Source organism: Periophthalmus magnuspinnatus, chromosome 11 (genome assembly GCF_009829125.3).
Source record: "Periophthalmus magnuspinnatus isolate fPerMag1 chromosome 11, fPerMag1.2.pri, whole genome shotgun sequence".
Classification (NCBI taxonomy): Eukaryota; Metazoa; Chordata; class Actinopteri; order Gobiiformes; family Gobiidae; genus Periophthalmus; species Periophthalmus magnuspinnatus.
This window is the reverse complement of record NC_047136.2, coordinates 8234151-8255933: the sequence shown is the minus strand read 5'-3', so window position 1 is coordinate 8255933 and position 21783 is coordinate 8234151. Positions and strand designations below refer to the sequence as shown.

Sequence of the window (21783 nt, the reverse complement as noted above, 5' to 3'; positions counted from 1 at the left end):
TGCACTATACCTAAGACACATTTTGATCATAAAAGAGAGTTCATGTTGGTTATATTAGATTTTAACTGTGTACTTTGAATAGATAAACATCACTGATCATGTAATATGTGTTCAAGATTGGACAGTAGTAGTAGCACATTGTAGTAATAGTTGTAGATAATACTGTATTACTTGCTTCAGTTGTAGTGGTGGCCATTTTTGCTCTTATCTATAGTTAAAAGTCCTGTATTAAGAATACCAGGAAATGATAATAGATTAGCACATCAAAATATACATGTGCCTTGCCATTTTAGTAGTTCTTCTGTTTTCAGGCAATTTGAACCAACCAGTTGAATTCTAGCTGAGTAAAATTAACTTTTCTTCCATTGGTGTTGAGTTGAGACTTGGGTGCATATGTCAGACTTAATCAGCAAATGTTTAATTGAGAGGGCACCTGTGTTGGCTGTGTGGGATCAGATTTTAAGGAGAGTAGATTAGTCTGGCCTGTAGTGTTGCCAGTTTGAGCTTTTTTGGCTCCAGACTGATTCACAGTAACCGGTGATAAGAAATATGCATTATTAATATTGCTTCTTTGATAAAAATACCAGCACTAGACAGAAGAAATGGATGGTCGGGGAAGTATACCTCTGACGCCTATAAATAAAGTTTTATTGTAGTTCTAGTCTGAATTTAATGCTATACCTAATGATTTACTAATTCTTCAGTTGGTGACCGGGGATAGCTGATGTGAGCTTCTTGCAATAGGAATATTATTTTTGCGCTGACACACAGTTTTAGAGACAGAGGTAGATTGGTGTAGCTCAAGGGTCAAATCGTTGGTTACTTTAGGTAGCGCCTGAGTAGCCCATTAAATCAAGCCATGACATTTTGTTACTCTTAAAGGCTGTATTGGAAGGTCTTGTGTTAACGCATGGTTTCTCCTCACTCATTATTTCATGTTATGATGATTCAAGCTGTTCTTTAGGATCAATAATGTGAAATGCTTTGTATCTGAGAAATTGATTAAACATTATCTGAGCCACTAACGGTATGGATCCCTCAGTCCCCCACATTTTGTCGCGGCTGGTGAACAGTTACCCGTAGTGACAAAAATAGGTAATACCCATTTACTTACACACTAAACATCTGGGCACATTTGGTTCTTTTTGCTTCAGTTTTTGAAACACAGAAATACACTTTACCTTAATTGTGTGTATCCACATTGACCACTAGAGGGCCTCAACGCATTTGTCAATATAAGTCAATATAAGGGAATGTGCTTGTCAGCTTCCATTCCTCTCATATTCCGTTCCTCTGACTTTTGTGCTCATTGAGGGTGCACAGATAAAGTGCCACTCACATGGATACATTTTACAAGAGCAGCAGAAGACATATTATAGTTTGACTATTATGTTAAGGCACAAATGAATTGTGTTAGTTCTGCATGTTTGAAAAATTGGATTATCATCAGCCTGACAATATTTTTGGGACAAAATAATACGTAGGTACCACTAAATTGAAACTGTCAAATTCCCTTGAGTTCCTGAATGCACTTTTTATGATTGGGTTGTGTTGTAGTCTTACAACAGTATATTAAATGTACAATATTGTTTTATCTTAAATACAAAGATCATGCATAATGTAACGTTGACCTCCAGATGCTCTTTACCAAAAATAAGGTTTGGTCTTCTTGTGGCTGCACTAAAAGAGATAGATTGTCTCTGCTTCCATCTGCTGGATCCTTTAATCATCAGTGAGGACCATTTTTCACCTTCACTCATAATGAAGTACCGGCTTGTGTCTGCTGCATTGTCTCCAGAGACCATGTCTGTAATATTTGGTTTGGTGCATTGCTTAAAAGCACAGGGGTATAATGGACGCCTCCCATCTGCAGGTGATGATTAATACACACCACTTTAGCAGATTGTCCTGCTGTGTCCCTTTGACCCCCAGACTTGGACTCTAATTTGTCTTTGTGTCCCTCACCCTTGACCTCTTCACATTTACTTTATTGCTTCCTTTCTTCTTACTTATGTTGACAGAAGAAGAACATTGTATTGAATTTATATCTCCAGAAACTAGGCCAGTGCTTCTCAAAATGTGAGACATGTACTAGTGGCATCTTACATTGTTTTCTTACATGTTGTGGCAATGCATATGTATGATGCTCTGAGAAAAATAATGAATAATGCTACCTTTCTACTATATCAGTGGTAAAATGGTGTGCAATTATCTCTTGGTTGTGATTAGTAAAGAGCAAACTAACTCAAGATGGCTGTACAACTTTTATTTTAAAACTTTCATGGCAGTATATGTTTATCTGGATTATGTATCTTGTCAGTATAAACCTACATAAATATAATGCTCAGTATCTTCCTACTCTTTGGCAACACACCTCTACTGTTTCAAGGAAAAGATGAAAAACAACATCATATGAGGTAAAGTCAGTCTATCTTCGATTTTGTTTTTGCTGATCCATCTCGACACCTCTTTTTACCGTTTGATAAAAGTGCTGTTGCAGTTCACACGTGATTCTCTTTGGCCTTTCCTCTATAATTTCACACAATCAAGTCAGCGATGGCTGCTGCGTGGGCCACTAGTGCACGCAGAGAAATAAAACCAAGAGCGTGAGAGAAACAGGGAGGGAGGGGGCCAAAAGAGTGGTGCATGTGGTTTGTGACACGTGCTGCTCATCTCTGCCCAGCTCTTCAGGCTAAACGACTGATGGAGCCGTAATAAAGCTGCTGTTACAGAGCTCTGGATCGTATGTACACTCCTATGAAAGACTTTGAGTAAATTAGAAGTAAATGCCACACAAAAACAATGGGCATACCTTGAAATATTAACAATATAGCATGCTCAAACCTAGGTTCAAACTAGAGATCTTGTAATTCAAGGGTAAATGTACTATAGTTATTATTAGAGATCAACCAATATGGGTTTTTTCATGTCCGATGTTTAGAATCCAACCAATGATCCAACCAAACCAAAGAGCAACCCATGACCAGTAAGTGCTGCCGATATTTTTGGGCTGATATGTTCTGATTGATTGATGATATGATTTTGAGTATTTTCCCCAAATTATGGAATTTAAATTTACTAGAAAACTCTCCCCTAAGCCCTTTTTAGCACAAACCTTTTAAAGAGCTGTGTAGTCACATTATATGCAGCTACGTCTTTGTATTAAAGTGTTAATATGAAGCTTTCTGTGTGTTTTTTAGGCAGCAGATCGAACAAAAATAAATATCGGCCTGTGCTGGAGATTTAAGGAGATTTAAAGTCCAAAGTACTATCTCTAATTATTATGGGCCTTTGTAATTTGCAAAGTTTTGTTAGTCTTAATGTTAATCCAATCATGTTAATTGTGATACAGTTATCTGATTGTATCCTAAAGGTAATAACTTGTAGTACCTTGTGGAATGGACATATACTATTACCTGTCATAACAAAAACATAGCTTTATTGGCTGTTATAAAAAGGCCATAGTAAACACACGTCTTTATAGATGTATGCAGATTATAAAACCAGTCTCTCCCTATAACATTTTAATGGGTGTGTTTACTGCCACTGTGCCATTGAGCAAGACACTCATGAATGTGCAACAGCTGACAGGAAGCTTCAGTTTCAAATGTGACTGGGATTATTGGTCTGTGAGGTTTAGTCGGGTGATGAGTGAAGTGGTAGTTTAACAGTTTTTTTTATGCACGAATAGGGTGACCAGATTTTGAAAAGTAAAAACTGGGACACACCCGGGTTGGGATGGTTGGTATAAATAAATACAAATGTGAAAAGAGTGAGTAACACTGTCCATTCCAGTAACATATTCCAGTCATAATCTGAGGGACTTCTGCTTTATGCTCATTTTCAAGCATGGTTTTCTATATTTTAGCTAAACAATGGTTATATATTGCCCCCTTTACTCTTGGGGGGTATCGGATTGGTCACAAATAAGGACGTCTGGGACATTTCTTGAATAAAACTGGGACAAATCAATGGTTTTATGGTTTTGGATAAATCTGCTGGGACAGGGAACACAGGGTTTAAAACTTGGACTGTCCCGGGTGAATAAGGACATCTGATCGCCCTATGCAAGAAAATAAAATACAATGCCAATACCGTATAAGAATAATCATGCCAACACTCAAATCTATTGAACACAAATCTTTGTCTAAAATAGTGATTTCAGTGAGTGGATGGCAACACGAGTTTATGGTCCTCGTGTCCCTGTTCTGGACTGACGCTGCCAGCCTCTTTGTCCCCCTCCTCAGTGCAGCTCCTGGGGCATTCACTGTGGTCAGGATGTGCTTCTATGGGAGTTTGTTCTTCTACTGAGGAGAGAGAAAGTTTGTGTGTTGTTCTGTGCTGGAGACTGAGACTGGCCTAAGTTAAACCCTTGCTGGCTGCACTGAGGAGAGCTCACATTCAAATGCTGATGAACCGGAAAGAAGGAGCTACCACTTTGTAAGTCTTCAAAATGGTGGTTTTTATTCTTGTGTTCAGGAATGTCTAGTCTGAGCTATTGGATCAACGATGAGTGTACTTATTGAAGTGAAATCAACTACTTATGTTCTTTGGCTAAGAGGCTCTTGTCCTTCCACTAGACCTCTTATAGGCTATGTTCAAGATCGTAATCATGAATATAACAGCTACACTAAAACAGACATTAGAAGGAATATTTAGTAGCATTTTATTTTTTCTTAAATCTTAACTTTGCTTTGGTCCATACACAATTTATGAATGGATAAGATATAATAAGATAAGATAGAATTAACTCACAGAGGAGAAATTTACATATTGTGGTACCAACATGACGAATAAGAGAAGATTGTTAAAAGAATAAACATATTCACAAACATAGTGTAAAAATATAAACGTTTTAATATATGGCCGAGTGACAAGGCTAAATTGTAAGTAGGTCATGCATGGTGTGCGTAACTAGCCCAGTGCTGTACTGCAGGCTGAGGGACAGATGTGTCATGGCTGATGTCTTCACTGTGGATTGGTGCAAAGCCAAGCATGGAAATACAGTTCACGTTTATGTTCAGGAGGCTGGTTTTAAGATGCACATGTACAGCTGTCACTACAGCTCCCAGTTATTGGTCCTGTTCCTCTGGTCACTGGGGCAGAGAGAAAAAAACACAAACTCACTTCTGCAAACCCCCTGAACTAGATGTGCTGAGAAAAATACAGAGCAATATGAACTAATGCTGTTACACACTCTTGGCCAATCTTCCTTCCAGCTCCACACCCAACTTTTGAGAAACTAGCATCTTACCCTCCCTTCCGCAAAATGGTATCCGAGCACTAGATAAATTCCAGATGCTTTCTCTAGTATGAATATTCTAACATTACTTATAGGAATAGTTAAATTATAATCAAACGTACTTGGTTTCACTTTCTCAGTTCATTGTAGAATTGTGTTTCTCTGTGTGAACCACTAACTTCCTCATTTTTTTCCCACAGGTGTGTCTGGGTCAAATGTTCACATAAAGGCTGTGCATGGGAGAGGAAATTGTGGTTTTCTGGGCTCTTGCCTCCAAACTGTCACACCCTGCTGTATCTTTATCTGCTCCAGTTATCTGGTATTGGCTAAAACAAGTTTAACTTACTGAGCTGTCTTCTCTGACTATATATATGTAACCAGTAAGCTATTTTAAGGTATATTTTGATTTATATCGCTATTTTAGTAAGATAATGCAAAAAAGAGTATTGATTGGATTAAAATACTGAGGGAAAGGTATGTAATGGGCCAAAGTTATGATGTGGGGTGATAAAAAAAATTCCATCCAGGAGTCAACTACAAATGAAGAAATGATTGGTCTGCTCTACCAGCTTGTGCATAGATGTAAAGGCTTTGTGCAATGGTTTTGGCTTTGATGAAGAATCCATTGTGTGTTTTGAGTGCATACTATTCTTATATAAATGGCAAATGACAAATCAGTATTCAGTGTTACCCATAGTACGGCAAGATACAGGACAATAGAGCATATACTGCCTTAAAAACCTTGGGATTCACTTTGTTTTCTTACTCCAATTTGCCGTCATCCTGGAAGTCTTGTGTGTTTATCTGTACATTACTCTTGAGTTCATTGGTTTGATTTGGGGGTCATGGGGAGGACACAGCGGTGCAGACAGCTGGTTCATTTGCTTGAGTGCTTATCAGTCTTATCCAGGTGTGTCCCCGAGCATCGAACCATCAGCACCTCCATCACCACAACATGAAGAGCCTGCAGTTTCCCGGTGCCGCGCCGCACAGCTGGTGAACAGTGGGTCTATCAGTGCCATTGTCTGATGCCCCCTCTGCCCTCAGCACACTGGCCCAACAGCAAATAAGCTCAGAGGAAAAGAAAAGGATCCAATTGTGGAAGTGGCAAAGACATAGCACAATAGCGGCAGGGAGCGATGGGGAGAAGAGAGATTGAAATAGGAATGGGTGACAGCACAAAAGGAGACGCAGCCACAGTCGGACAAGGAGGAGTCTCGCTGGATTATCTTTGAGCACAATGTACCGCCGACGAGTCAAGACTTACAACCACATAATGAAAAGACACTCATACAGTAGGTATTCATTTTCACTGCTGTTTAAACATCTTAACAAACCTCAAGTCTACAATACAAGTGTAAACATTTGGTAGGTTATTTATTATATGTTACAGATTCACAGTGTTGTTGATGACTTTGTGAGGGCCTCCTGACTCATAGTCCAACTCAGTGACTTGATGTTATAATTATAAATATCATTGCTTTCCAAGAGGTTTAGTTACTAATTGCAAAGTAGAAACAAAGCATCAAAAAGCATTTAAAAGTTACTCCAGCCAAAGAGTTGGAACAGGTCACCAGCGGTTCAGATGGTGAGTTTTAGTTGTTTACTGCAGTGACTTTGAGGCTCAGTAGATGGAGCGTGCATCCAAGAAGACAATGCCTGATTCAAGTCCATGTCTAGGCTCCATATATTTACAAATCCATTTAAGCAACTGTAAGACGGCTTTTCCATTAGAGTTATGAAGCTCTCACAAACACTCACACGCGCTCTTCAGATGACTCAGAGTGCCATGGCAAATTGGATTTACCACGCAATGCCCTCATTATTGTTACCAGGGAAACCAAGCACCCCTCCAAAGTCATCCCGTTTGTCATCGCTCTTATACTGGGAGAATAGGAGATCTTTTTGGAGGGAACAGAGCGGTTGCACAAATAATGGAGGATGTGGGAGATTACTGAGACACTTTTCTAAAGTTCCCTGGGAAGTTTGTAGATTTAATCAATGTGTTGCATCATTTCACACTTGCATAAGTTCAACCTGAAGTTCTGACAAAAGATGAATGGTTTGAATTTGTGGAGTAATCGTATCCTGTGGTGTGATGAAATGCAGGTCTCCCAAACTGTGGTACTGGCATTTTGGGCGGGTCATTGTAGTGTTTTGTTTTGATGCTTGGACATAAACCTGAGCAAAAAAAAGTATCACATTTTTTTTTCCTCACTTTGATTGATCACGATTTCCAATTCACTTTTTATTTATGAAGCTGAACTCTGCTCCAAACCAGATGCTTTTGGCAGAGGATTGTCTGTGGACCCCTTCACTAAATATCAAGGGGTTATTGATGATTAAAAATAACCAAATCTTGATTAAAATGTGCTTAATTCCACAACTCTATGACACAAAATGGACATATACTTTCTTAAAAATTCCTGGATCAATTCAAATATCTATGGCAGCATCAGTAATTTCAAACACTTGTTCAGTTGCATTGCTGTTGTAGCCTGTATGCTAATTATCTGCTGTTTCCAGGCTGAAATCAGATGTTTAGTGCCATAATAGCAGGCTGTGTACATGCAGGGAGTCGGGGCCGGAGGAGCGAACATGTAGGAGGGAGAGCCGCCTATTCAGTCTCCTGGGATACCCATCATCTGGCTGGTTCAGAAGCCTAAGAGCGGCATTGTTTGGTCCCATTCAAACAGCCCCATTGTAAGCAACTACACTGCCATTGTGCAGCCTTGTGCTGAGTGACAACAGTTTATGTGGACTAGTGTTCGGCTGTGTCATTGGGGTATTGTGTAAGTGTTGCATATTGTTACACTCACACAGTTTGTGCACATTTGGATCTCAGAGTGTTTGTCTTTCCCGGCGCAGTGGGTTCGCGGGCTGGTCCAAAGGTTTTTCAATTCCAGCCTCTAAAACTTGACCCAGGTCTTGTCATTTTTGCTGGTAGGGAAATCACTTCACAAGATAATGGAGGATGTAGTGTTCAAATTGGGATAAACTTGGAACCTGGAATGAGTGGGATCATTACCATTAACGTCATCAATGAGAGCATACACTTCAAGATAGTAGTGGTAGTAGTAGTAGTAGACATCCGATTTGGACATTTTCTTCATACTGATTTTTGTTGTTCATTGGATGGAGCATAACTTTTTAGATTTTGATTTGGATATATTTAGTTTAAGGCACTATTTATATGTTTCAGCTTCCTGTTATTTGCAACATTTTGAGGACTTTTTCCCCATTCAAAAGATATCATATTTATGCGTAATTGTTATGGCAACTGTTATAATTTCTCATCATTCTGAAACCCATGAATGTGCTGTTCAAATCTCTCCACTAATTGCTCTGATGAATAGAATTCAGTGGGTGTTCAGATACAGATTGTTAGTGCATGTAGCATTGAGGCTAATACTTGTACAGATATAGTGCAGTCTGGTACAGTCACCAGAGCATGTCATGATTTTAGCTCACAGCAGATGGGAGTGGGATGGATTCTCTACAGACTGTGGCTCTGCTTTAAATGTCATGTTATGTGTTTACAAAGCCAAAGCCATAAACAAAATCCCGTTGCTGACCACTCGAGTTCAGCGCACTCTTCATATATGTGTTGTTGTGTGGTATCTAAGCCAAAAGTTGTTGTCAATGTAAGACAAATAAAAACCTTAAAGGGAAATTATGTTTCCTCAAATACGAATAGTCTCCACATAAAGTGCACAATTTAAAACGGAAATCCCGTTTTCTTTGTTCTTTCCTGAAGTTTATTTCGACACAATTTTATCCGGTTGCCACATAAACAGATACTTCCTGCTTCACTTCAAAAGAACTTCTCCTAAGATGTCAACTTAACCTGTTTGTTATATTATTGTGGTAATTGACCTGGTGATTGGCCTTAAAATTATTTTTTTGTTTCTTTACTGACCCCTTGTGGCTGTTGTTTATGTCTTCTTAGTCTTTATTTGTATCTTGTAATGGATACGAAACCATATCTTACCTTAACAACTTGTTTGAGTTGCTGAAAAATTTTATAAAAGAGGAAGTCCATTTAACAGTTGCATGTATTTAATGGTATATTTGTGGCTACCCTTTTCAAATTATGGAGATTAATATTTCTTCCTCATAAGAACTTAAATATATATTTCTCTTAACACAGAATCAGTCTGGACAAGCCTGAAGCCTGTGAAAATGAGTTGATCTCCAGGTCCAATCCCTGGAGCTTTGGCCTTAAACACAATGAGTGTCAGGGGACAGGAAGCAGCAAAGTTAAGTGATAATGAATCGACTTGAGGCCTACTTTCTATTCTGGTGTTTGGTGGGCTGTCTAAAGTGGGATTGAGTCAGATAAGAGTAATGGACACTCTGCAAGACAAGGTCAACAAAAAGTGACCAGACTAGAGGGTTAAGAGTGTCCAGGTCCCAGTTTTGAAAGACTGGTTTGGTAGAAAATAACAAGATCTTCAAGTTTTGGTCAGCATTCTCAGGTTCATAGTTTATAGGTGATTTGAGCAACAAGAAAGCATTTTGTTTTTAGGAAAGTGCAAACCTAACTTTGAAAGGTGAGGGGACATGTGATGCTGATAGAAATGTTCCCGTAACATAAGTAAAAAGGTGTGTGTCCAAATGCAAATGATTGTTTTTGAAACTGCATTTGACATAGCTAATTTCCTATACACTTCATATGCCTTTTTTGTATTACACTAATGTGAATTATCCCAAGAAATGGTTAATTTTAAGATAATCAGACAACATTATCAGATACTATTGCTATTGTTGTCTAATTTTGTAAGTAAAAAAAATGGTAATAAAACACTTTTCCACAAAAACTGCACATTATTTATAGCAGTGAGAAACTATTGGCAGATTTATGCACTCGATTACATGCTGAAGCTTTAGGAATGTTTTTCTTAAGTTTACAGAGAAGCTATGAAAACAAAATGTGTATGAAAGAATGGGGATTTGATGAACCAGGGATGAATAAATGTGTCTTGTGCATTAGCAGATGTGCTAGAGCGGGGAAGTCTTCAGCTTCACTGTCACACTTAGGTCATCCAATTGTCTGAGTTATGCTGAGACGGATTATAACATTTCATAAAGGTGCTCAGGGTGAGTTAAAGGTCAACTTACAGTCATTACACAATGTTATCCAGTGGAGCTATGTCTTATTAGGCCAATTTAGTTTGGTGTTTGTTTTTGTAAAGCGTTGCCAGAGTAGACACTGGGCTCATGGCAAGAAGGTTCTGTGTTCAACTCATGGGCTGCTCAAGCGTTTCTGTGCGGAGTTTGCATGTTTCTCCCCATGGATGGGTTTCTTCTGGCCACTCCAGTTTCCCCCAACAACCCAAAACACGCACCATAGGTAAAATTCTCCAGCTAAGGTAGTCTGGACCAAGCTTAGACCAACATTTGGAGATGGGTCCCTGGCTGCAAAGTGGTGCTCACTGTTCTACAGTTTGACTGGCCAGACAGTACAGTATTTCACATTGAAGCCCCACTGTCTATTGTTACCTCTTGTATATGGCTGATTGACCCTGCTTAAATAAACTAAATACATTCTAGACATTTCAAAGTGGATTTTGTAAAGATCACTAGCCGTGTTTAGTCTTTTAATAACACACAGCATTATGGAAACCTTTATCAGAGCAACAGACCTTTATCACCTCTGGAGTGGCCCGGTGCAAAAATAGAGGGAGCAATCAGCGCTCCCGTGATATCCACTGAGCTGTAATGGAATGACAAGTGGAGCGCCTCTCTCTCTCCTCTCCTTTTCACACCCATTTTGCACGTCCTTGCCAGCTCGAAATAAAGAAGCTAATTATTCCTGTTAATCACAAGGCAGTCGAGCTGAATCACTGGACACCCTGCTGTTCAACATGGACACTCAAGCCTCAGCCAAGACCCTCCCAGCACTGTACTCTCTCACTCTAAAAAACAAAACGGCAATTTCACTTCAGCTTTTGGACGGGATGTTATGAAAGCAGCTCGGAAACTTACCGAAGATTGCCCTTTTAACTTCTCACATTCAACCAAGAGGCAAGACCTGCGGGAGTGTGACAGAGGCAGGCCCAGACGTTTTTATTCAAATCTCCAGTCACAGCTCATAGACTCTGATTTGTGCGCTAAAGGAGGAAGAGAAGACAAGAGAGAGATGGCCGCGGTGGACATTGTAGTTGAGGATGACTCTGATGAAATTATGCGTGAAGAAGCTGAAGATGTGTTTCTGGAAGATGGTAAGATTATTGATCTGAGAGTGTGCAGGTGTGAGGCTGGGAACTTTGACCTTCTATGTTGTTGTTAAGGATGCTGAGGAAATGTTTTTGATAGTAGCTGGATTTGTCATGTCTTAAAGTAGATTTAAACTAGAAAGTTAAAAATATATAGTTTGCATGGATTTACATACCAAAATATGTTTTTCAGTGTACTTTGTTTATCGATTTTCCAACTTCTCACCCTTTTTAGAAGCAGTAGAGCTGTGCCCGATGCTGTGTGGGCGTTGTTATGTAACACACTGATGTTTTAAATGGCTATTATGCACCAGAATATTATTGTTTCTTTATGTTTGAGCGTGTATTGTCTTGTCTAAAGGCAGATAACAACAGCAATTTAGGTAAAACTGATAATTTAATGATAGGAGTGACTTGGTGTTGATACTAGCACTATACCCGGAGTGAAAAGTCAATACGAGGATGTCTTGCTGGAGGAATCCTTGAAAATGTGTGTTTTAGCGGCTGAAAATTGTTTGTGACATCCATAAGCTGACAACCCCCTGCGGGTCTGGAGCTACTCTGGCTGTTCATTTGTATAGATCAAGGACCTCAAGCCATCACACTGGTACATGTTTTGTTGGACATTAGAAGTTAGCAAGGAATAATTCGTGGAAGATGCATTGTTCCTATTTATAGCTGTATTTGTATGTTACACTTACAGCCAGATTACAAAGACAGTTCAGTTTCAGTTCAGTTTAGGCATGAGACGTTATAGAAATTTAGTGTCACGATTATCATGGCCAAAATAATTGCGATTAAGGATTATATCAAATTATTAAAGTTGCTGACAGTTTAAAAATGCCATGGATATAAATGTGTACAGATGTATTAAGTATAATTTAAATATTATGAACAGGTTACATATTTAAATAGCTGTTGTAGTATTGTATTTTGTTATAAGTGAAAGCAACATTAATGACAGAAAAGATCCTCATGGAGAATTTTTTGGTTAATGGTGATTATTTTTGTTAGCAATTATTATGATTATTTAAAATGTCCCACATATGATTATTGTCTATGCTTTTTTCACGATAAACAATACTATTTTTTATGGTCCCATCATTGGTTCAGTGATACAATGACTAATCAATACATTTGTACAATATAGGCACAGCTTTATATTGCACTTTTACTTTAATTAGCAATCTTTTTCATTCTACTAAAACCAAATTAAACATCAGCTTCACTGTATTAATTAAAACCAGTTTCATCATAAGAAACATGAAATCAAGTCAGTCAACATTCACCCATACTAAAGCCATATGGTGCTGTGCTGTAGCCTCATGAAGATGGCACAGGGTCTATGAGGAGGATATTCCCATATATTGCATCACTTGGTTTGTAATGTATGTTAATGCCTGAGTTGACCCACTTCTCACTGAGCTGCACCGGCGGCTAATGTGACGTTGTCTTTGAACAACACAGAGCCACAAGGAACGTGAAGCCAGCTGATTCTGTGAGCGAGCAGCCAGTCAGAGAGCAGCTTACTGTGTGAATGCTGCTAAGGGATAACTGTGTATATTATAGACTCTAATACTATGGATCACATGCATTTTGCTCTAATTATTGTCAAGAGGGGGTTGCTCTGCCATGTACCACGTTATTATTGCATACATTCATGTTCAAATGCCAACAACCTGATTATTAATTCAACTCTTTTCCCTCTTCTTTCTATTGCTATTCTCTCTAGAAGGCAAATCATCTCCTCATATAGTTAATCAAATGTTCTTCCTGATGCAGAACTCTTCATATAGGCTCTAAATGTGTGGTAGAAGTTGTCTCAGAATAGGCTTTTATTAGTTTGAAATACAAACATTGACCTCTGACCAGATGACCTCTTTTATTAATGAATCATACCATTCATAAATATAGATTGTAGCATGAACAAATACATCCAGTGGCATTTTGAGTCAACCTGCATGGCAACAAATGTTTGTTTAGGAAAGTATCAAAACGGCTTGGTGTCAAGTTGCTCAACATCACAGTTCCTCGCACTTTCAGTTCCTTGTGTGACTTTGCATTTTTAAGTGTGTGTTCTTTGGAGAAGGATCTGGCTACAGACCTCCACCCAGAGGACCCAACCCACAGACTTCTACCAGGAGGACCCTTACATGACCCTTACCACGTGTCTCTAAAAGTAAACACACAGCGGCCATGCCAAAAGAGTGCCCAAGTCCAAACTCTTCTTCATTACAGATTTGTGCCTAATCTTTCCCTGACACAGGGCCTACGGCAATACATTTACGGACAAAATGCTTAATTTTGTTTGTATTTATGCCACTGTAGACTATATTGACAATTAAATATGTTTTCTGTTTGTGAAAACATGTTTCAAACTGCTAATTACCCTGTGCAAGCTGAGTAGAGCAAAGATAACACAACGATAGTTTGACATAAGAACACTTTTAGAAATGCACTGGGGATTAAATGCATAATATTTGAAGTGCTAATACATGAAAAAATTGAAATTAGCTTTTAATAACATTTAATAGTGAACCAAGGCACTGATTGAACTGTAATTATGTTTGCTTATAAAGAGTAAACTAATGAAAATGGTGGAGGTGCATACTGATGGAGGTCTGCAGGGTAGAGTCTTCTGGATGGAGGTCTGCAGCCAAACTCTTTTTTTTTAATTATCACAATACATTTGCTTCTTGTTATCTATTGCTGTTATTCAAACTGCAGGTTTTTGCTCTTTATTTTGCTCCTAAAAGTGCTTCTAGATTTACCATCTTCATAATTTTATTCTGCATCCAAGCTATTGCGGCCCCCTTGATCCTTATCTGTGAACCTCCGTAAATTACCTCTACACGAACCCACCGGTATGACCTGAAAGCCTCTATTCATCACACTCTCAGATTAAACTGTGTTACACACAGACAAACACAGCATGACTTTGTTATCACTGATACACACGTGCCCACCAATATAAATGTCTGCCCCAAATGGGAATAACTGGTATCTTTGGGACTAAAAACCACACAGTGATCCTTGTGACTAATTCAAAGAGCTTGTGTTTCTTTGAGGATGTGGTTGGTGGTAAATGAAAGCCATAGCAGGAGTATAGTATAGCTCTAATGACAGTAAAAATAAGGAAACTGTGAGATTAATAGGAGTTGTTTGGTGTCTAAATAAACCAGTGTTTGACTAACTGGGTCAGGGCAGAAAGCATGAACAGTAGCGTTCTTAGGTCACAAGTGTCCAGTGTAGTGGAAATCAGGAGGGCTCTTAAATACAGAGTTATAGCCTTGACTTGTCCCTTTGGAGTGTCTGTCTCAAGCTAGTTGTATTCGCTATTCAAATTTATGGAGGCAATAAGAACATATGGGTCCCATTAGCAACACTTGGATTTTAGCAACAACAAGTGTGACATTTTTGGGGGAAATTCAGCCATAACTTTTAGACAAAACACATTATAATTCCCCAGACATAAACTAATTTTATTATCAACTGAAAGAAATACCTTCGTTGTCAGCAGGTCATTTGTTATCACTTTACCTTCAGCTTTAACTTATGCACTGAGTAAGGAAGGGCATCCAACTTAAAATGTATCACCAAAGAAAAAAATGCACACCACAAGGCTGAGAAGTTGTTGTAACACTAAACGTTGTTATCAACATAGTGACAATCATAGTTAGGGTGACCAGACGTCCCTATTGACCCGGGACAGTCCCAGTTTTGAGCACTGTGTTCCATGTCCCAGCAGATTCATCCAAAACCACTGATTTGTCCCAGTTTTATACAAGAAACATCCCAGGTGTCCCTATTTTTGACCAATTTGGTACACACTAACAGTAAAGGGAGCAATATATTGTAATTTTTCTTGGCTAAAATACAGAAAAAAACATGTTTGAGAATGACCATAAGGCAAAAATACACTCTTTTGCACCAACAGAAGTCCCTCAAATTATGACTGACCCTTAAGTGAATCGAGAATGGACAATGTTACAACCTGGCCACCCTAATCTTATCCAGTAGTCTTAACAAATTAGAAATGCATGTTGCTACACTGCATTAGGTGTAAACAACAGCACACCTAATGCTATGTAGCAACTTACCTTTTATATAACAGAGTGCTCTCCCATTTACATCGTTGTCAACAATTACATAACAACTCCTGTAATTGTCAGACTCAAAGCCTTTGTGTTTTTTGTTTACAGCCACAAAGTCCCATCAATCATTGCATGGCTTTAGGGGCGTTGCTTGTACAGTAATTGTCCCCACTCACTCGTCTTTCAAATGCTTTCAAACTTTTAACAGGGAAAATAAAAATTGTTATTTAAGGGCTTACAGTGACACAGGGGTTTTCTTGGATTATTGAAGGGCTTTTGCTTCACTTTAGGACATAACTTGAGGGTTTTCTGTCACGTTTTACCTTAACAACAACAAAATTTTATCAAAACAGCTGCAAATGCTTAGAACATGTTCCGACATGCAAGCTAATTTACATTTAATACCAAAAATGCCTACTGTAATTGAGATCACAGCAGCTTTGTTACATTCATTACATTCATTATTCAGACATTTGCATTCAATTTTATGTTATAATCACTAACTCAAATTTTATTGCAACTGGATTCCCTCTGTGTGTACCTCAAGATATTTATCTCACTTTCAGATTGTACCTTCAGGGTGAACCAGCGGACAATGGCCCAAAACACACCAGCATTAGTCTGATAAACCTGGCTCAAGCAGGACTAAGGCTGCAAGTCTAGAACCAAGATCACGTTTCACAAATCCAGTCCTCCTCCAGTGTCTCTGTCTGTACATGTCCAGCTCAGCATGCCCCAGGAAACTGTATCCCCCTTAGAGCCAAAATGGAGCCCAGCGAAGCACTAGATCATAGGAAACACAATCCTTGATGCTGACTGCAAAAGGCGGACAGTTGATTTATATGCACACATCTTTGAACAACAGCTTTGAACTAAAATATAGAGTACATGGAGAGGATAACTACCTGCCACAGGGAGATGTATATTAAAGTCAAAAATAATACTAAAAGTGATGGTTATTTTTAAAGGGGGGAAACCTCATTGTTTCCTTGAAGATGTTTTTCCATGGACATAGATACTGTAAGATTAATGCCATACTGCAATCCAGGCAAAGCGATAACATCTCCTTGGGGAAAAGCAGATGGTGGACTCTCTACCTGAAAAGTTACATGATGAACATTTAATTTTATCCTGTAATGCACTTTTTCTGGCCTGCTGATGTTCTTGTTCTCGCTCTGGCATTGGCTTACAAATCCTAAAATCCTTGTCGCATTGCCGTGTTGTTCTAAAGACTACACTTTGGTTACACTGCATGTTGACTAATATCTAACTGGAACGGTATTGTCCTCCTCCAGCTTTTCTGTCTCCTTTTACACTGTCACTGCTGCAAAAAGGAAATCATTTGGCCGATGTTCACAGCTGTCTGTCACATTAACACTGACTTTTACTCGGTCTCGTCCCTCGCTGTCAATCAAAAACTCCTCAGACAGTTCAGCTTCAGTTTACTGTGATTCACTTCAGCTTCTGGCTTTATTTGCTGTATGTGCAATGTTGGAAGAGCCAGAACTACTACACCAAAAAAATAGATGCTGACTAATGCAGAGTGTCTATTGCCAAATGAAACACACTAATGAAACAATACGCACATGCCTCAAAACATATCATTTTATTTTAAGTAGTTTACGAGCTAGAGGTGGTCAAAATATCATACATAATAAACTGCTGTGTTGTCATTATGAGAAAACCCTAAACATGCACCATATTTAGGGTTTTCTTTAGCTCAAGTTGTGGGGATGGGTCCCTGGGTGCTGGACTGTGAACAAATTTCTATAAGGACAATAAAGTACCATAGATACGGATCATAGACTGTATATATAAATGGACATGGCTAACCTCCTAGCCGCTGCCTTCCAAATAGGAAGTGAACATGGGCGCGGTTCCAGCCCCATCAACTCTTGCTCCAATTCACTACCTTCTGAAAAACTGCCGCCCTTCTCTCTATGACTACTGCGGTCAAACTCATCATTTTGGTCTCTAAATGTTTCTGGTATTTTTTTATTCGTTATTGTGTCCTTAAATCAAGATATGAACATTAATAAAAGACAAATCAGGCGCCTTTTTTCCCTGAGGTTGGTCCCGCAAGCATTAGCTCTGATTAGCTCTTTGGTTGCTATGATACTCGCGGTTGGAATTTGAAATTTGGAAGTCGGCTACAAATTCAGCCCTATAACTGCTATCTTTGATGAGCTTCACTGGCTCCAAGCGCTATGGATGACGTCAAACTCACATAGTCCACTTCTTTATACAGCCTATGATACAGCTGCATCTTGAATGATCAATATAACAGGGCCTATATCTTGTTCATTATGTTCTCTTATGTTCCGTTATGTTAACACTGCTGATCTGAACATACACTGCTGTCTTGTACCGCCCACACAGTCCTGTCCCCTGCAATCGTGCCCTCAGATTAAAATGTCTGCTCAGTGCTTTGTGTGTGTGTCCGCTCTGTGTTAGCTGTGACCTGAGGGGACCCACTGTAGCAGAGCCATATTAACACAGTGTTTCGCCTCTGACAGTTGGCCTTAGTGACCTACTTCAGACTAAACACTCCAGCTCCTCTACTGTTCTGTGGTTTTTAAAAGCCTAGAAGCCCAGTGGGTTTTATATTTAAAAGCTATGCCAATACCAGAGATGCAAACTCCTGTGAATTTTGTATGTTGCAATTATATATCTCAACTTTGAATTCCTTTGCTGTTTATTTATTTATTCTAGTGTACTTAGTAAATACTTTTCCCAGACATTTTCCAATAGTAGTTATTGGTGCTGTTTATGGGTTTAACGGTCCTATATAACACAAAATGTAGCTTTTAGCCATGTTAGAAAACATACCTGGAGTTGTGTTTTGTTTCATCAGACATGTTGAGTCTACATCTCCAAAGCTCAAAATGCTCTGTTCCACCTTGTGATGTCATGTAGTGGTAGTTTAATAGCTCCTTTTACCTTTAGTTCAGTAGAGACTGGCAATTCCAGAGCTAAAATGACCCAGATGATTCTAGTGAAGGTGCATGTGCTTTAAAAACACAGTGGAGTATTTCCTGTATTACCACATGACATCACAAGGTGGAACAGAGTGTTTTCTGTTTGAGAGAAGAACCCTAAATATGCAGGATGTGTTAAGAATGTGTGAATGAAACAAAACACAACTCTGGGTATGTTTTTTGATGAGTAAATTACATTATAACACAGACCAGAACAAAGTGTTATATGGGCCCTTTTAAGTGATGAAAAAGTTGCATAATTTACATAGCAATAAACCATTAGAAGCAAATTGTTATTTCTTTTAAATTGTCCTACAAATAGTGGCCATTAGAGGGAAGTAGTAGCAGAAAAACATAATAATAGTAGCCATAGGTGTGTCTACATTTGACATTTCTGAAAGCATGTGGAAAGTAGAAGTTTAGTCACAGTCACAGTTGGGAGGAGCCTGAAGTCAAGCCGTTGCCGCTGGTGTAAACTTGAATCCTCTCTGGTCGCTCTTGTTTATTGGTGAATTATATGTCACGTGGCTTTGGGTCTGCTTCTCCAACCTTTCCTTCATCTCCTATATGGTTACTATATAGTGATGTGTCTGCGGCAGCTCTGGGCGTGTGAGGTTTACACTCGGTGGTTTGGAAACTCACTCACAATGAGGTAATCCCGCCTCAGTCATGACAGACAAGAGACCACCCTGGACTCTGTGTGGGAACAAGTGGATTTTGGCTCATAGAAAAGGCCATAGGTGTATGAAACAATAGTGTGTTGTGCATGTAATATACTTTACCAAATATCCCCTTTGGTCCCTTTGTCAAAGCAAACTTCAAGCCTCCTAGTTTGGGTCCTTTTAAATTTTTACACCCTTTCAGATTTGCCCCACTATGGTAATGAATAGTACAGCTAAACAGAAGTATTTTAATTAGCAGTAGAAGTTTTGATGCTAGTGTTCATAGTTTTGACTTGACTTTAGGCCCCTTGGTTAATTTAACAAAAGCTAATATACAGAGCTAAAAAATGAGAATGATTTTATAAACATTTTTGTTACATGTTACCAGCGTGTCCAACCATTTTTGACACTGTGATTGATGCTACACAAGTCTTCCTCTTCCCATCATGCCTGTCTGGACCAATTATGCACTCAGCCTGACCAGTGATCATTAATTATGTACAAGCCTGCATCTCAGAAATCCTTCAGCTTGATAGCATAGTAATCTGTTCCTAAATGACATTCTGTGTGTGGATGCCTTGCACACTGCACCTGAATAGTAAACGTTAAAGCATTAAAGCACTATACTTGCTCTTGTACAACCTGTAACATTATATCAGTTGTTTTCTGAGCAGTGCAAAATGGTATTGGTATGGTGTTTAGTTGTACATTAGTGTAGGTAGGAGGAGGTAGCCCACAGCTGGGGCTTTTGAAGAATCTTTATACAGACACAAATCACTGCTCTATTCTGCACCGCAGTACAGAATGATGACACGTTCAACTTAATGTGTGAATAATACACTGAATGCTATGTACTGTTTACAAATGATACGCCACTGTAAAAAGGGTAGGCATAATGAGGTTTAGCTTCAGCCTACACCTTTTTAGGTTGGTTTTGCTTTGAGGGATGTAAAGATTTGTCTCTGAATATCAACTACATACTTATTTTTTCTGCAGCTGAAATAAACATTCATTCATTTAATAATACGGCTTGCAGGTGTTAAGTAGTATTGTAAATAATAGTGGTACCTACAATACAATACGTAGCAGCAGCAATTAAACCTTGTAGGACATCATGTTGCAGTTGTGGTAGCAGTAAGCAGTAATTTTAGTATTACTAATTGTAGGGCCAATACTAATCATAGCATCAGTAGTATTTAAAGTCATTGTAGTAGTAGTAGGCCTAATAATAGTAGCAGCAGTTGCAGTAGTAGCGTGAGTAGCGTTCATTTCATCAGTTTGTATTCGTAGTAGCAGTCATTCAACAAGTGGACATATAGCTCTGGTAATGTGAGCCAAAGTCGCATTAGGCTTTCCTTTGATATTTTAGCGCGGTACATTCACACACCATCAGCTGCGCCTGTTTATCCCTTAGTCTTGACCTCTGACCACGCAGTCATGTGACCTTTCTGAGTCCACCCAGAGAGACCCAGACCAAAACAGCAGAGTACAAGAGGAGAAGCGAGTTTGTTATTGGAGTTTAATTGAAGAAAAAAAAAAAACACTGTAAAGCTTTTTATGAAGACCCAATGCCACGTTACATAATGAACAGGAAGTCCGGGAGGGTCTGGAGGAGCGGGGGGCCGTGGTACAGATGGAGTGTGGTACTACGTCAAGGTTAGTGTTGCCTGCTCTATTGGCATGCGAAGTGTTGTGAAGTATATGAAGTTTTAAGAAATCATCCGGCACAAAATACTTGCCGTGCTTAAATAAAATTAGTTGCAATGATGTTGAACTTGTCTTTGGTCATATTAATTACGCAAGCTCTTAAGTGTATTGCATAAGTTAATTCTAATTATATCTAGAGCAGTTTGTTTAGCTGTCTGCATGCTAAAACCAGTATTGAAACTAGATACTCATTTCAATATATATTCTGGGAAAAAAAATCACATAAATGAGACAAAATTTGACCTTTCCTGAAAACTTTATCTTTATCAGAACTAGTATAATCAGACCCCACAGTAATACTAAAGAGACTATTAATATTTTGTGTAGAAATTTACATTATACTGTCTAATAAAGTGTATGTTTTTATTATCGTTGTGGTATCTGTAATCTCTATCAAGTACTGAGTCTTAGTATGTAGTTAAGTATGTAAATGTTCAAGGTCTTTGGTTCACAAATAGTGCTATGGTGCGCAGTAGCTTATGTAACATGCGTCTTCAGATAAACACACTAGGATGTCTCTTGTTTCCTTTGAGCTTTCACACTTTTTCTGTCAAAACAATTCACAACAAACTTCACTCAAGCCGACCTTAGTCCAGCACAACTCTAAAGCCTTTGAGATTGTTTTTTAATCATTTTGTATTCAGAACAAGTCCTTCAGATGTGATAAAGTGGTTATGATTCTGTTTGCGCCAGAGACAGCATTGAATTTCTTGCCTTGACGTCTTCAGCATCTAAAGCTCGGTGTAACTGTACGTTTCAGCTTGTTTCAGTGTGTCTAAATATAGCTCTCCTCAAAGACTGATGATGACAGCTATAATGACAAAGCCAACCGAACAGCAACTGAGTGTGACCAGGAAATATGTGTGTTTTACATTTATACTT

At 38.8% G+C, this 21783-nt stretch overlaps 1 protein-coding gene across 2 annotated transcripts in view; it reads left to right on the top strand.

Moving 5' to 3' along the window:
* The window catches only part of ripor2 (RHO family interacting cell polarization regulator 2), a 324701-nt gene that overhangs the window by 256770 nt on the left and 46148 nt on the right, over positions 1 to 21783 (top strand). The window contains exon 2 of one of the 2 annotated variants that reach the window (XM_033975367.2): positions 11362 to 11466. In XM_033975367.2, coding sequence (XP_033831258.1) covers positions 11385 to 11466 — 82 coding nt within the window. In that variant the 5' untranslated portion in view covers positions 11362 to 11384. Of the gene's footprint in view, positions 1 to 6456; positions 6538 to 11361; positions 11467 to 21783 lie in introns of those variants that run through there. The other variant, XM_055225104.1, reaches the window with a different exon arrangement.